Source organism: Phalacrocorax aristotelis, chromosome 12 (assembly GCF_949628215.1).
Source record: "Phalacrocorax aristotelis chromosome 12, bGulAri2.1, whole genome shotgun sequence".
NCBI lineage: Eukaryota > Metazoa > Chordata > Aves > Suliformes > Phalacrocoracidae > Phalacrocorax > Phalacrocorax aristotelis.
Genome location: NC_134287.1, coordinates 5,357,295 through 5,371,638, shown reverse-complemented (window position 1 = coordinate 5,371,638; position 14,344 = coordinate 5,357,295). Strand labels below are relative to the sequence as shown.

General features: G+C 35.9%; 1 protein-coding gene across 7 annotated transcripts in view; it reads left to right on the top strand.

Annotated features, from left to right (window-relative positions):
- EXOC6 (exocyst complex component 6) overlaps positions 1 to 14,344 on the top strand; it is a 97,225-nt gene that overhangs the window by 50,095 nt on the left and 32,786 nt on the right. For 4 of the 7 annotated variants that reach the window (XM_075107255.1, XM_075107257.1, XM_075107259.1 and 1 more), the window contains exons 18-19: positions 4,044 to 4,223; positions 13,191 to 13,332. In XM_075107255.1, coding sequence (XP_074963356.1) covers positions 4,044 to 4,223; positions 13,191 to 13,332 — 322 coding nt within the window. Of the gene's footprint in view, positions 1 to 4,043; positions 4,224 to 7,311; positions 7,342 to 13,190; positions 13,333 to 14,344 lie in introns of all 7 variants that reach the window. The other 3 variants (XM_075107254.1, XM_075107256.1, XM_075107252.1) reach the window with 1 other exon arrangement.

The following is a 14,344-nucleotide window of genomic DNA, read 5'->3' as shown; positions in this document are numbered from 1 at the left end:
GTCACAGCCTTCTTCAGGCATCTACCTGTCCTGGTGTGGGGTCCTCCATGGGCTGCAGGCGGATATCTGCTCCACTGCTAACCTCCACGGCTGTAGAGGGACAATCTGCCTCTCACCATGGACTTCACCACAGGCTGCAGGGGAATCCCTGCTCCAGCACCTGGAGCACCTCCGGCACCTCCTTCTTCACTGACCTTGGTGTCTGCAGGATTGTTCCTTCCACATATTCTCACTTCTCCTCTGGCTGCAATTGCATAGTTTCCTCCCTCCCTTTTTAAATATGTTATCCCAGAGGCGCCACCACCATTGCTGATGGCCTTGGCCAGTGGTGGGTCCATCTAGGAGCCAGCTGGTATTGGCTCTGTTGGACACAGGGGAAACTTCTAGCAGTTTCTCACAGAAGCCCCCTGTGTAGCTCCCCCCCCCCCCCGCCTTGCCATGCAAAACACTTTCTGAAGAAAACATTCTCACAGAAGAATAATTTTGTACAGGTTACCTTGTGCCATTAATGCAGCCAGGGCATTGCCTTCTTAGTCACTTGAGGCGTCCATAGAGAAATTTTTCAGAGAAACAAAATGAAAAGTCAAGAGTGATTCCAAAGCAGCTGCAACATGAACTTTAGGTATGTGGGGGTTTTTCAGTGTACGCTGAAACAAAGGAGGGGTATTTCTTGTATTTATGGGATAAAGACGACTAATCCTATTGAGAGTAGTTAGTTCTGTTTTCAGTACTTCATTTTTCCCCTTGATGCAATATGTAGCCTATCCTATTATAATATCCCCTCTAGCATGGATGTTAAAAGGTGGGTGAGGTGGAATAAGACATCATCATTGCAAGACACTAAATATTTCCAGTTGATTGCCAACAATTTTCCCATTAACTGTCATTTATTTTGCTAAGGATTTGATGAATAAGGCAAGACAGAAAGGTTCTGGCTTAGCAACTGTAGTTAGGTTACCATCGCCCTATCAGCAGTTTTACTAATTTTACCCTGTTCTTAAGGTCTAGGCTGCCTAGTTTGCTTGTTGTGTAGCAATACAGCATGTGTGTCTTTTGAATTTGCATATCTATAGATATTTTCGGGCAAGGTCAATTCATAATATTTTTAATATTCAAACAAAACAATGCAGCCACAGTCCTTGATTTCATTAAGAGGTAAGGTGTTCTTTATCCTTGAATTTCATTTAATAAATGCAGCTGAAAGTTTGCATTGTATTTTGTGCTGATTGCTTATGCTGTCAATTATATTTAACTATCCTGTAAACTAAGTTTATTGGAGGGAATCCCAGAACATTATATCTGTGTTTAGTGAGCTTAGTATCTATGCACTTTGGAAAAATACAAAATGACCGCTGACAAACATGTAAGAACTTTTTTTTGTGGTTTATTCCCTGACTCTTTCCCTGGAGAACTTGTTAGCACAGTGTTCTCCACTTAAGAGTAGAAAATTCTTCTGTCGTTAATCCCTCTTTTTTTCCCCTCTCTGTTTTAATGAAAAACTGCTTGCAGTTCCCCAACTGGGCACTCACAGAGTTTGGTATGTTCTATTGTTATTAAATTCATCTCCTGGTGGCAAATCATGTCACCTCCATTCTTTCTGAGTGGTCAAAAAGCTCCTTTTATTAGCAGCATTGATCACATTTACATTCCATGAGATGATCTTATAAGTACATCTACACTGTATTTTTTTAGTAGAAGCCCTCAGACCTACTTCATGGCTACTATGTGAGGGAGCTGGTTTCCTGATTTTATTTTTGTATGTAAGATCTCATTTTAAGGTGTTCTTCAAACTCTCCAAGCATTGTTTCACGCGGGTGGAAATTAAAAAAAAAAAAAAAAAACAACCCAAAAAACCAACCCAAAAAACCCCACCACCACCAAAGCTTGTTTCATTTTATCATATTAAAAAATTGTGTTGCTTTCAATATTTATAGCTATATTTTCCAGCTTTGGATGACCATTGTTTTCCTTTGTTTAAGTCAGCAGTCACACTAAGTAAAAACAGATTTATTTGCAGATCTAGTTCATAGAAGTTTTTAAGTTTTTGAGCCCAGGGTCTCAGCGCTAAGCTGTGTAATAGCTGTTGGAGAGAATCAAATCATGTGCAAAGCTTCAGGCCATCCTCTGAGAAAAAAGCCATTTAAAAAAATCACGTCATTTGCATTTTCACTTTATAATGGGGGAGAAACTGGTGAACTTTCAAAAGTCTTGATGCAATTCTGTCACCATGTTAAAAGAAGAGATGGAGTTAATTAGTCTGCCTCCAGGAGTCATCCCAAATCTGAATAATGCTAACTCACTCTTTCTCGACTTGTGCATGGGACTTACTACTTCTGAGTGCTGCTTCTCAGAGGTATCTTCTGGGTTGGAAATCCAATTGCTCGGCTTTTCTGTTTTCTCAGGTAATAGAGCAACAGTCCTTGCTTAAAGTACTCCTTACTTGAAGTACTGACAGCACGCTGCTCCAATTGTAAACCAATAACCAAAGCAAAATACAATGTAGCCAAAAACAGGCTTCCAAAACAAAAACTGAAGGACTAGTCTCGCTGTTGCCAGTAAATCATCTTTACTGGTACAGATGATACAACTGCTCCATAAATTACTTTGTTTTTAAACAAAAAAAACCCCAAACAGACAAAAAATCCAAGCAATTGCACTAAACCTAAGCAGATACATTTGCAAGTCCCATCATTATAGATTGTTGTAACTGAGGCCTCACTGTTAATTAGAAACTTTAAATATAGACTTGACTTTAATTGAAGCTTTTATAGTCATAGCCATCTACAAAATTGTGGATGTCATCATATTCCTTTATTTGACATGTTAACAGGTTGCCACATTCTTGTGTGTTGGATTGGGAGAGCTGTTCAGTGGAGGCTTTTACAAGTTGGTTTGGCAATAAAAATGCTATTTTTAGGGAATTGTACTTCGATATTTATACATGGCAGGGTCACATGCTTTGTTCCTTCCTCCTGAAGTGCCTCACGGCCTGAGGCCTGACCGAAGACTGAATTTGACACGCTCAATGCGATACCACCTTTAAGCTCAGATAATTTTGGTATTTTTTTCTTTTTTTTTGGCTTTTTTATTTAGACCCTTCTGAAGTGCCATGTTTTTGGACTCCTTTGTCCCAGGGGAATCTAGTGATGGGAATTTAATCCACTTTTATGTTGCACCAATATATACAGCCTCTAAACACCTTCAGCAACTGACCAGTTCACTTTAAATCAAATGAATTATTTCTCAAGATCAGTGAAGAAAGTTTCATGTTTAAAGTTAGAACACAGAATTTATGGAGCATCTTTCAACTCCAGGCTGGCAAAAGCATGTCTTTCCAGCAAGATATATCTTATCAAGCTTCTCTACATAGATCCCATTGCATCTACAAGGATGGCCCCTAAACAAATAAGGCAGATAGAGAGCATCACAAACTCACTTCACAGTAAATGCTAGACTTCATCTCTACACTGTTTCAAAAAGCAGAATCCAGGTGGGAGGAAGTAGGGGAGTGCTCTGAATCATGGTATGTGATGATCAGGATATTTAAGAGACAACGAAAAATGATGAGTATTCTTTAGATGTGCAGCTTTAAGACATTAATCACATAAAAATCATACGATTGCTGGACCTCCAGCCATAACAGGTGAAATAATGAGGTTCTTTTATTATTTTCTTTGTAAAAGAGGGCAAATAAACTTTGTCAGGGTTAATAAATTTGTAAGGCTGAAGTAAAGGTGAGTGTTGTGAAGAGCATAAAGCAATTGCTTGTTTCTAAATTCAAATTAACTTCATTTGTCTCTGAGATCTTGCGTTATTCTGTAGGCATATTCTGTTATAAACAATCTTAGAGTATACGTTATGGGAGTATTTTAAAAACCACAGCCTCAGACTTATTGTAAGACAGAAGATAAAATATTTATTTAAATAAAATATTTTTTCAGTCTAAGAAGAGCAGAAGACTTCAGTTTTGGTGATTAATACAATTTTATCTGCATTCTAATAATATTTTAAAATACTGACAGTTGCACACAATTTTTTTTCAGGATGCAAGGCATGCTGCAGAAGGAGAAATATATACAAAACTTAACCAAAAAATCGATGAATTTATTCAGATTGCTGATTATGATTGGACAATGTCTGAATCAGATGGAAGAGCCAGCGGATACTTAATGGACCTTATTAACTTTTTAAGAAGCACATTTCAAGTATTTACTCATTTACCTGTAAGTGTTCAAAATTAAGTTTAATTTCAAACTATTGGAGTATTATTTTATTTTAAAATACTAAGCTTTCGAAGATAGTTATGACTTTAAATTGTGCACATACTGGCAGATACATTTTTAAATTTTTTTCAGTACAGATGTATTTTCAGATACGTTTCAGTATGTTGATGATGCTTACCCATGGTAATACTTAGAAAATACTTTTGAATACTTTAGTTATATTGTTAATAGCAGCTAATTTACAAATAATGTAAGAAGTCGTGCAGTTTTCTAGAGCATCAGATGGCCTTTTTAATTAACCATATTGGTTCTGTGTACACATGCATTGATGCAACCAATGCAGAATTGGTGCAAATCCTGCATTTGTTTGTAAGATTATGGAGGTCTTGGATTCTCCTAGGTTGTTTTTAGCTAGTTTTGATGATAAAAAGTAATTTGATTCTTGTTAACTGAGCTTCACTGAAATGAATCCTTGTCCATATTGAAATGTATACTGTGTTGTTTGGTCCGGGGTAAAGGGTACTGTTCGCCTGTTTTATGTGCTAGTTGTTACATTCCGTTGTCCAATTTCCCCTTGTGTTAAGACAAAAAAAAAGACTATTTCTAGTTTGATTTATCATCATAATAGTCTATAGCTTTATAGGTCTGGAGTAACTTCAATAAGTCTTCCAAGCTACATCTGCTTTTCATCAGCTTGTCCTTGGCTGCTACTGTCACACTGATGTCCGAGTGCTTTACCCACATGCCATGCCTATAAAGAGTAAGTCCTCAATGCATAGGATGTGTTGAGTCTCCAGACTGGAAGTAAAGTATAACTACTTTATGTGCACAGCAAGGTGTTGAAGTTGCTGGCATAGTGGGCTTATCTGGTCTTCTGGATCGCATGTGAAGAGGCTGTGATTCTTCAGTCTCCTTTTTTTTTTTTTTTTTAAAAATTACTGACTGAAAGATGTAACCCACTCAAAATGTATCATGTAATATTGCTGTGACTGTGATGTGTGAGGCATGTGCTTCTGTGCCAGATCAGTTGGGCATTTTTTGATAAAGAATAGAAAGTTTGTTAGTTAAATTCATTGTAACTTAACATACAAAGCAGTGTGACAAATAGCACTGCTCCTCAATGGTCATATGCACATAGCAGTTAAGGGATGTGCAGCTTCTGGAGAAGGATGTACAGAAGTCTGTCATGAATGTGTGTTATGATATAGGTGTTTGGAAATGAGCCACAGACAGAAGGAAGTAATGTGTTAAGAGGGATGGAAAGAAGCAGCTCTGGCATCAGGACTTGAAAAGTGTGAAAGGAGTAGAAATATGTGCCTGGGGGCACAAGTCAACCTTTGGAGAAAGCTAGTTCCTATGAAGAGATTATTTGGTAATTTTGAACTCAGGTCAGGTAACAGGCAGGATGTAGGACTATATGGATGACTAGTCTGGTCTGGCAAGAGGGTTCTTGTAATTTTTGACTTATCCTGTGTATCGCTTCCTATTCTGGCTCGGCCAATTGTAGAAACATGCAGACCTAGGAATGTTGTTGTGCATGAGCTGTGGAGGTTATATGAAAATGTGTTTATAGTTTCATTATGGTGATTCGGGTTAGTTTTGTAATAGTAAGTTATTTTCATTAAGAAAAAATTTATAGTAAAAGCATTTTCAAAGATAAGCCCAGAACTAGGTTCCATAACTCATTAAAATAGTAAGTGCTTTGGAGTGCTAAACTAAGCTAGACTCTGATATGCCATAGTTAAGATTTGGAATAGTTTTAGCACTCACTTTCATTAATGGATTATTCCATTAATGTCACAGTGTCATTTGCATAATAATTTTTTGTATGGCTGGCAGAAACATTCCACTGCTCAAAACAGTTTCTCAGAACTTTTTCTGTAATTAGAAATCAAAGAACAAAAATTCTAGCCACTGTAATTCTCGTAAGGAAAAGAGCAGGACAAGTAGAGGAATCTCTTTTCTTCCAACCTTAGCCTATCCGATCACGTTAGAGGGCATTGGGCTAGGGCTGGGGGCACTAGCTCGCCACCCTGTTTCCCCGTAGTCTTGTTCAAGCATCACTGACTTTCTCTTTGATATAGTTTCAAATTCTAGTCGTCTTGTAGAAGTGTTATACTATGTTCTTTAACAGTTTTTTGTTGCAGTTGTTGAGTTCCTGTTGTCAGAGTCTTATTTTATTTTAGCTGTAAGTGTGTAAATGCACAGGGATGTGTCTCCTTTTTTGCTTCCATGTGGGGCTATACTGAACTACTTCTGTACCAATGTAAACATAACTTTTAAAAAATACATCTTGTGTTACATATCTGTTTTATAACATTTGTATTATTTTTATTGCAACATTTAAATCAGGTAGACCATGATCTCAATTTGACTGAACCTGCACGCTTCGTGGCACAACTTGATTGGGGTCTGATATCTCTATTGAATCACTGGAAATGTCTTGTGTCTCTGAAGCTTTTTTTTTTTTTGTCTTAAGTTTTGCATCTTAGTTTTCTCCTCTGTGTTTGTTTACTGTGCCTAAGAAGCAGTTTTGGAAAAAACACCAGCTTTATTCCACCCCGCAGTTATATGACCCTTAGATTTTTGTTAAAATTTATTCGTGTTATGTTTAGATTCTTACTGTCCTGAGCCATTCTAAGTCTTGCTTGAACAAAGTATGTTAATGACATACAGATAGCCTCTGTAAGCCAAGATGGTAAACATGGCATTTATTTTTCAAGCTAAGTATTTTGGAATATATTATTTCTTACAATTAAAGCTTTCTGGAGAGGCATATCAACAGACACTTGGTCAGTTGAAGTTTGATACTCTGATATTTTGGCATACAGTTTCTTATTACAGAAAAATATTTTATTGCTGAATTAGTATTATGTAAATTATAATCTCTTTGTTATGTCTCAACAAAATAACTATATAAGTTCACAGGTTTAAAAAAATAATTATATAGGTGTAATTGTTCTTTTTGGAAGCTTTTCCTTACCTTTTATTGCTACCAAATTTTTATTCTTTTTTTTTTTTTTTTTTTTGATGTTGACAGTACATCTTAACTTTTTTGTTTTGATTGCCTTACTGGTTTCCTTCTCAGAATAACAACAATGACCATGCAGCTATGTCGGTAAGTAGATGCAAGATGAAGAAAAAGCATGTGAACTGAAAAACTATGAACTGCCTGCAGGCTTATTGCTTCAATTTTTAATCATTTAATAAAAAGACCCTTGTGTTTCACTGATGACTTGCTGTGTACCTTGTGTGGTTGCATGCAGGGACCAGGTTAATGACTAAAATTGGGCTTTCGTACACTGGGACAGCAGGAGCCCTAAAAACCTTGCAGAAGGTTGGTGGGGTGTGCCTTGCATCCCAAATGAGATAATTTAGAGGGGACTATGAGACCTTTTGGAAGAGGGGTCAAGTATCAAAATGCAGCTATGAGACATGCATACAGAATAAGGGTAGAGTGATACAACAGAATAAGGAATCAGTGAAAGTTCCATCGTTTCCCTGCTACATCTGCCTGGGGTCAAGGGAATGTGTGTGCTCAGATTTTTATTTTTTTTTAAAGGTGATGATAGGTTGCATTTAAAAATTCTTCTTAGCCCTGATTATTTTCAGGTCATCAGTTTTTGTATAAGGACTTTATTTTGATTTGGCATAACCGTTTCCATCATAACGAAAGTGTTGAAATTACTATTATTCTGTTAAGAGTGGCTTCTGAACACTGAATTTCTGAACTTACTTTTACTAATTTTCTCTAATAATGTGGTTGAATCTTGTTCACTGAAGCAGTGTACAGCAACAAATGCACACCGTGCTGTTCCCTGTTTAAGTTCCCTGTTTAAGTACTCTAATTGTAAGGCACTTAGAGTACACAGTGTGGGAATAACCCCGTTCATTGCTACCACCTGGAAAGCAATTGGCTGAGTAGCAGCTCTGTGGATCTGGAGAGAGGATCTAGTAGTGGGCTTACAAGTTGTTAGGAGTCTAGAGCACATGACTAACAAATGGGAGGTTTAGGGAGGTGGATTATTTAGTCAGTTAAAGAGAAGGCTGGGGAGAGATGTAGTGGCAGCCTACAACCTCTTGAAGGACAGATACAAAGGTGATGGAGCCAAACTCTTCTTGGTAGGACAGACAAATTCACATGTGGCTATGGTCACAAGCAGAAGCTTGGGAGAGAAAGCTTTGACATTAGGGAAAAAGTTTGCATGAAGAGAGTAGTGTGGTGTTGGAGTAGGTTACCTGTAAAGGCTGTTGAATTCCCATCCGTGGTTGTTTTGAAGGCTGGGCCAGAAAAAAGGACAGCAGACCTGAACTAGTGTTGGCAGTAATCCTGCTCCAGGTAGGAGGCTGGACTAGATGACGTTGGTTGTTCATTCCAATGAATATTTCTATGACCTGAATACTCATCCTCAAGTTGAACTGTCAAGCTAATTAGTGTAATGAGCACTAGGAATATTGATTATTTTGTGTAGAAATATCCCCTATTAATATTGAAAAGGTGTCAGTGTGCTGGTTATGTCATGAGCAAGCACTAGCAGGATTTCAGAGATGCAGAGCACAAAGGCTGCATTACTTTTGAAAGGTTATAGTTTGAGTCATGCAGTTTTTAATGATTCTGTTTTATGAAGTCACAATAATTTAGTCTTTTGAGATTATTGCTGTTTTCAGGTTCTTTTACATCCCATTTTAAGTCCATATTGCAGTTTATAGTGCCATTAGATACTTCGAATCAAAAAGAAATTAGAATTTTATTATACAGCCATTAATCTTATGAAATCAATTGGATGATCAAATTTTTTATTAAGGACCTGCATTTTGTTACTTTTTATTTTGAACTGTTAAAGAAAAATCATACCTTTTATTTTCAGATCAGTTAATTTGAAATTAGAGAGGGTGTATATGTAAGTGTTTTTAATCTAAGTTTAGAATTAGCTGAATTTTTATTTTAGATATGTGTTTTGTCAGTACAAAGTTAGTATTGGACAACTCTGGAAAAGAATGACTAATGAAAAGTAACAGTTACAAATTACTTTCAGGCAGGTATTTTTTATTCTTTCAAGAGAATTTGGGGCAGAAACTGGAAGTAGAATTGATTCTTAAAGATTCCATTAGTGGTTTTAGTATACTTATTTTATCAATAGTTCAAAAGTTGGGTGTTAGTCCTGATGTTAATATAGTGCTTTAGTTACGACTGATAAAATCTGTGTGTTTTGTTCCTTTGAATATTCAGAAAGTTTCTCATTATGTCATTTCATATTGTTAAATTAATTCTTCAGCTTAACTTCTTAGATTTAACAGATAAGTTTTGTTATTTCCTTTTATGCTGAGGACAGCAGTTTGTGTTATTTTATTGTTTCTGTGATTGGCAGCAAAAGCTTAATTTCACAGCTTGCAGTGAGGGTGAAGGGGTGGTGGTTTTCTGCAGCGATATTCAAAAACTGTCAATCAACAGCCTCCACAGGCCTCTTAGAGAATGGGTTTTCTTACGGATTTCTCCAAATGCCGCTTCATGCTGTCTTTGATTGGCACAGCCTGGCAGGGAGGATGGATGAATCTGTCACTGGCCAGTTAATTGTGTTGCTGGTCTCAGCCTGACATCAGGTCTTTGACTCCTAAGTGGCTCAATACAAAACAAATTAGCAGATTGTAGTTATATTTCTCATTCTATATGCTTTGACTTTGTTGAATGCGGTCCATAAATCATATTGACTGACACCATAGTGAATGATGAAAGCTGCTTTTGAGACAGCTAGCATGGGTCTTAGCAGTACTGCGAAGGTGCCTTGGAAGGATGCATATGGCTGACCCTTTGGGAATTTCCTAGGAGCCAAATGTCTCTTTACTGCAATTGTTCTTAGGAGAAAAGCTTCTGGGTCCTATAAAAAAGGATTTAATATGTCAGCAGATTCTCTTTACAAGCTCCTTTGAAATATAAGAAGTTTGTCTAAGGGTTTTTCTCTTTTTACAAACTTGTATTTCAGCAAAATGTGAAGGCTGGGTGAAAAAACAGTTGCCTTTAACACTGTTTGCAGGTGTTTTTGCTTATAGAATAGGGTCCTTGTTTCTTAAACTTTACATTGGTTGAGTGGAAGAATAGGTTTGTAGATAGCAGCAATTAGCATAGGCACAGTGGAGATAATAGTGGTGTCTCCAAATGGGAGGCAACTGGAGCGAATGTGAGAAGCCTGACGAATCTCTGCATGCTATTGAATATAGGTATTTAACTGCTAGATACAGTAACTGTGACTCCCCCCATTAAAAAAATAGTAATTAAAAAAACCCAAACTGACAAATAATAATAAGAATGTTTTAAAACTAAGTTTTGTTTAATTCTGGAAAAGAAATGTATTAGAGTTATTTTCACAAATCTTTAAATTTCCTCTTCAAAATGCTTTTTGTAAAAAAGTCAAGGAAGTGGTTAATTGGGAGATGGGGGAAGTTTAGAGACGGATTTTTTAACTAGATCTCATTTGTCAAATGTGAATTTGAATTTCCTTCTGCTCTGAATATCATACATCCAGCGTATTTTGAAATGGGAAGCACTGAATTTTGAAGAGGATAACAGTAAAGTTCACATTTCTCTCAGTTAAAATTCAGCATTTTGATTGATAAACAGAGCTTCGTTTTCTCTCTAGATTTAAGGAAACTGGGTGACTGTATTGAGTAAGTATAAACTGTGTATAGTAGAATTCTTGTTTGTTGATGTGTCATGTGAACAATAAGCCTGTAGTTCAAGTTACATAGTTGGAAATAGTTTAAATGTTAGGATGTTTCCATTTTATGAAATTTAAAAATAAACATGAAACATACATATATTGATACTTATTTAAAGTCCAAGCAGCTTTTACCATGTCATTTCTGTATTGTAACCATTATCTTGTGCTCCAGTACTATTGATATTTGCCAGATTGTAACAATTAACTACAGATGCTGGTTAGAAATATAAAATTTGCTTTTATTTGAAATAATAGGAGTACACATTGTTTGCATATGAACTGGATAGAATGTTAAGTTTTTTCTTGACAACCTATTAATCTGGTTGAACTTTTATTGCATTACAGTGGCAACATAAATAGGACATGGAGCTGATTTGATGGAGCAGTACATTAAACAGAGATGCACTAGTTGTTCCATTAAATCAAAATGACATTTCCATTAAGTATTTCAAACTTACTACACTGTAATTAAATGAACTGTGGCCCGTTGATTGCCCTCCTCACCTCCTTTTTTCCTTGTTTTTTCCGCCTTTTTTTAATCTTTTTTTTTTTTTTTCATTCATATTGATAGTGTTCTGCTTGGGAAATAGAGCTGCATGTCTCCCAGTGTAATTATCATTGGGTCTGGGAGACTTTTAAGCATGCTGTTCTTGTATTATTTCTTACATTCCTTGTTGTCAGTTCATCTCTTTTGGTCAAAAATGTTATTTGCTTTTCTGAGATTTTCAATTAAGAAACTGACATCTCATTTTAGATGTAAAGCTTCTAACATTTCAAGGTGTCCTAATGCTAAAGATGTATTAGCAAAAGCCATTTACTGGTTCAGTGTGGCACGTGAGGAGAGTGAACGCTTTCAATTGTATTGTCTACATTTGAATTACATTTTAACAAAGAATGAATTTTTAAAGTACAAAATATTTAGGGCCAAATTTGCTTTCTGTTACATGTATACATGAAAATTCAATTGTATGAGCAAGTTGTCTTATTAAGGACAAGGTATGTTGGAGCAAAACTTACCAAACTATTTGGGACAGTGGACTTCTGTCTATCCTTATCGTTTTTCATTCCTTGTATGTGTTTCTGTGAGTCAACAGTGAAGTGGTCAACCTGACTTTGCAGACCACAGCTGGGGAGCCATTGCTTTAGAGAATAGGTGTCATCACTCTGCTGATGGATCTAAGTAAAACGATAGTGCTGTGTGCTCCAGTAGGTGTATTACATAATCGTGACTTCTTTCGTGTAAGCTTGTTAATAGTTACCTTTGTCTCAGTATGTATTGTAACACAGACGTCAGTTGAAAAGCATGGTTTAATAAGTACATTAAACTACAAAGATTCATATAATTGCATTTGAAAGCCAAGATCACCCTGCTCTAACAGATTGCAGTGCTATGAATAGAATGGTGCCGTCTGATCGGGTATCTGGTCTTAATTGGTTTTCATAATTCTAAGGTAGAATTTCCATATCTTCCAATTTTTCTGTACTAAATTTTTAATAATTTATCAAATTAATGTCTGATTTTGTGCTTTGTTTTTTGGTCTCATGTTTGGAAAATTATTTCTCTCAATTACATATACATCATAAAAAGAAATGTTGTTAACTAGACTGTGATTGGAAAATAATTTCTGTTTTGTACAGCAGAGGGCTACATTTCATTTTGTAAGTAGTTGATTACTGACAGCACTGATTTATTAAGCACCTGAAAAGATGATGGATAAGCATGAATATTTTAAATGATATAGCAACAAGCTTTGAGATGGAATTCAAGTAATTAAAGTGCCAATAATTAGCACAAGCTGTTATGAGAAATGCCCCAACTGAAAGCAATGGTTTTGGTTTATATACAGTTTGGGTTTTTTTAAATTATTATTGTTAAAAATATGCAGCATGTTGATTTTCATTACATTCTTGCTTTCATTCTCTTCAGGTAAATAAAAAAAATCCACAAAGCTGTTCATATGCTTCAGCAGCTTCTATTGTTGTTATTTTGGAAATGGCCTTGTATTTGTGAAGGCTGTTGGATTTCTGGAGAAAATATCAATAATTGCTTTAACATATTTAATTTAGTTCCCTGAGTGATGTAATAGAAACAAAGCTAACAGGTCAAAGAAATAACAGAAAGTGTGATCTTTCTCCTTCTAATCTAAGCCCTGCATCATTAAGACTTGGAGTGTATATTAAAATCAGATAAACAGTTCTTTAGTGACATGTCATTTGTCTCTGTCTTAAAACCTGTTGCTCTTTCTACTAGGGAAAAGTGGCCCAGACAGCTTGCATGTCAGCCTGCCAGCATCTTTCAATGTCCCTAATGCAGATGCTACTGGACAGTGAATTGAAACAAATAAGCATGGGAGCAATTCAGCAGTTTAATTTAGATGTGATACAGTGTGAATGTAAGTAGATGTTCCAGAATTCCTATCGAATATCTGTCTTAACACTGCAAAAAACTTCTTTAATATAAGCCATATAGTGATCTTTTTCCATAATCTATTAAAACTTTGTCTTTAAAAAAAAATTACTACAGTACGGCTTCTTGTAAAATCATTTATAAGTCAGTATGTTAACATTTCTGGGAAACTTTTTTACGAAACTTTTTTTTTAAACTCAAGTATCTGATTAAAATGTACATCTGTTGTTACTCCTGATGGGATCATAATTGCTATATCCAGTAAAAAGACTACAGTCTAGTACAAAATTGCCCCAAACCACTACATAAATATTATGCTTTTATAGTTGAGAAAGGTGATATGTCTGTGAAATTTTAATTTTCCATTTTGAGTTCATTTATTACAATACAAATTTTAAATGTGCTACTACGTAGGATTTCCTCCCTCTTAGAACTACTACTGCCTTACTTACTGTGCAGAAAAATAGTACTCATTTAGTAAACATCAGATGTTGTTTTATTCTCACTGTTCAAAATACGGCATCAGATTTATTTTATAAAACTGGTTTAATCCAGCACTGAAGGCAGGACTAATTTCCTCATGTTTTGCATGGAGCTCATCTCTGAGAGTGAGTTGTTAATCTGTATGAAGGAAGTTACTTCCATAACATTGTTGTGTTATGAATAGGTTTTAGGTCTGGTTTTATAGTTGAAGACTCAGATACAGTGAAAAGGCTCACTAATGTTTTTCCAAGGCATATTTTTAGATTCTTTATGCTCTGTTTTTTTCAAAGTGTCTTTCCTCTTATGTGTTTGAAGCATGGATCTCAATTATTTTGGTGACAGCTGTAAAATGGGGCAGTTCTGCAAGTCGTGTCCTGAGGTTTTCAGTTTGGACATGTGAAAAAATAGATGGCTATTCAATTAGCAGCCACCTATGGGAAATTGGAAATCTGATTTCAAGCGATTTGGTTAGCATCACAAAGGGTTCTTGTGGGAGTCCAGGGACAGAGTTAAGG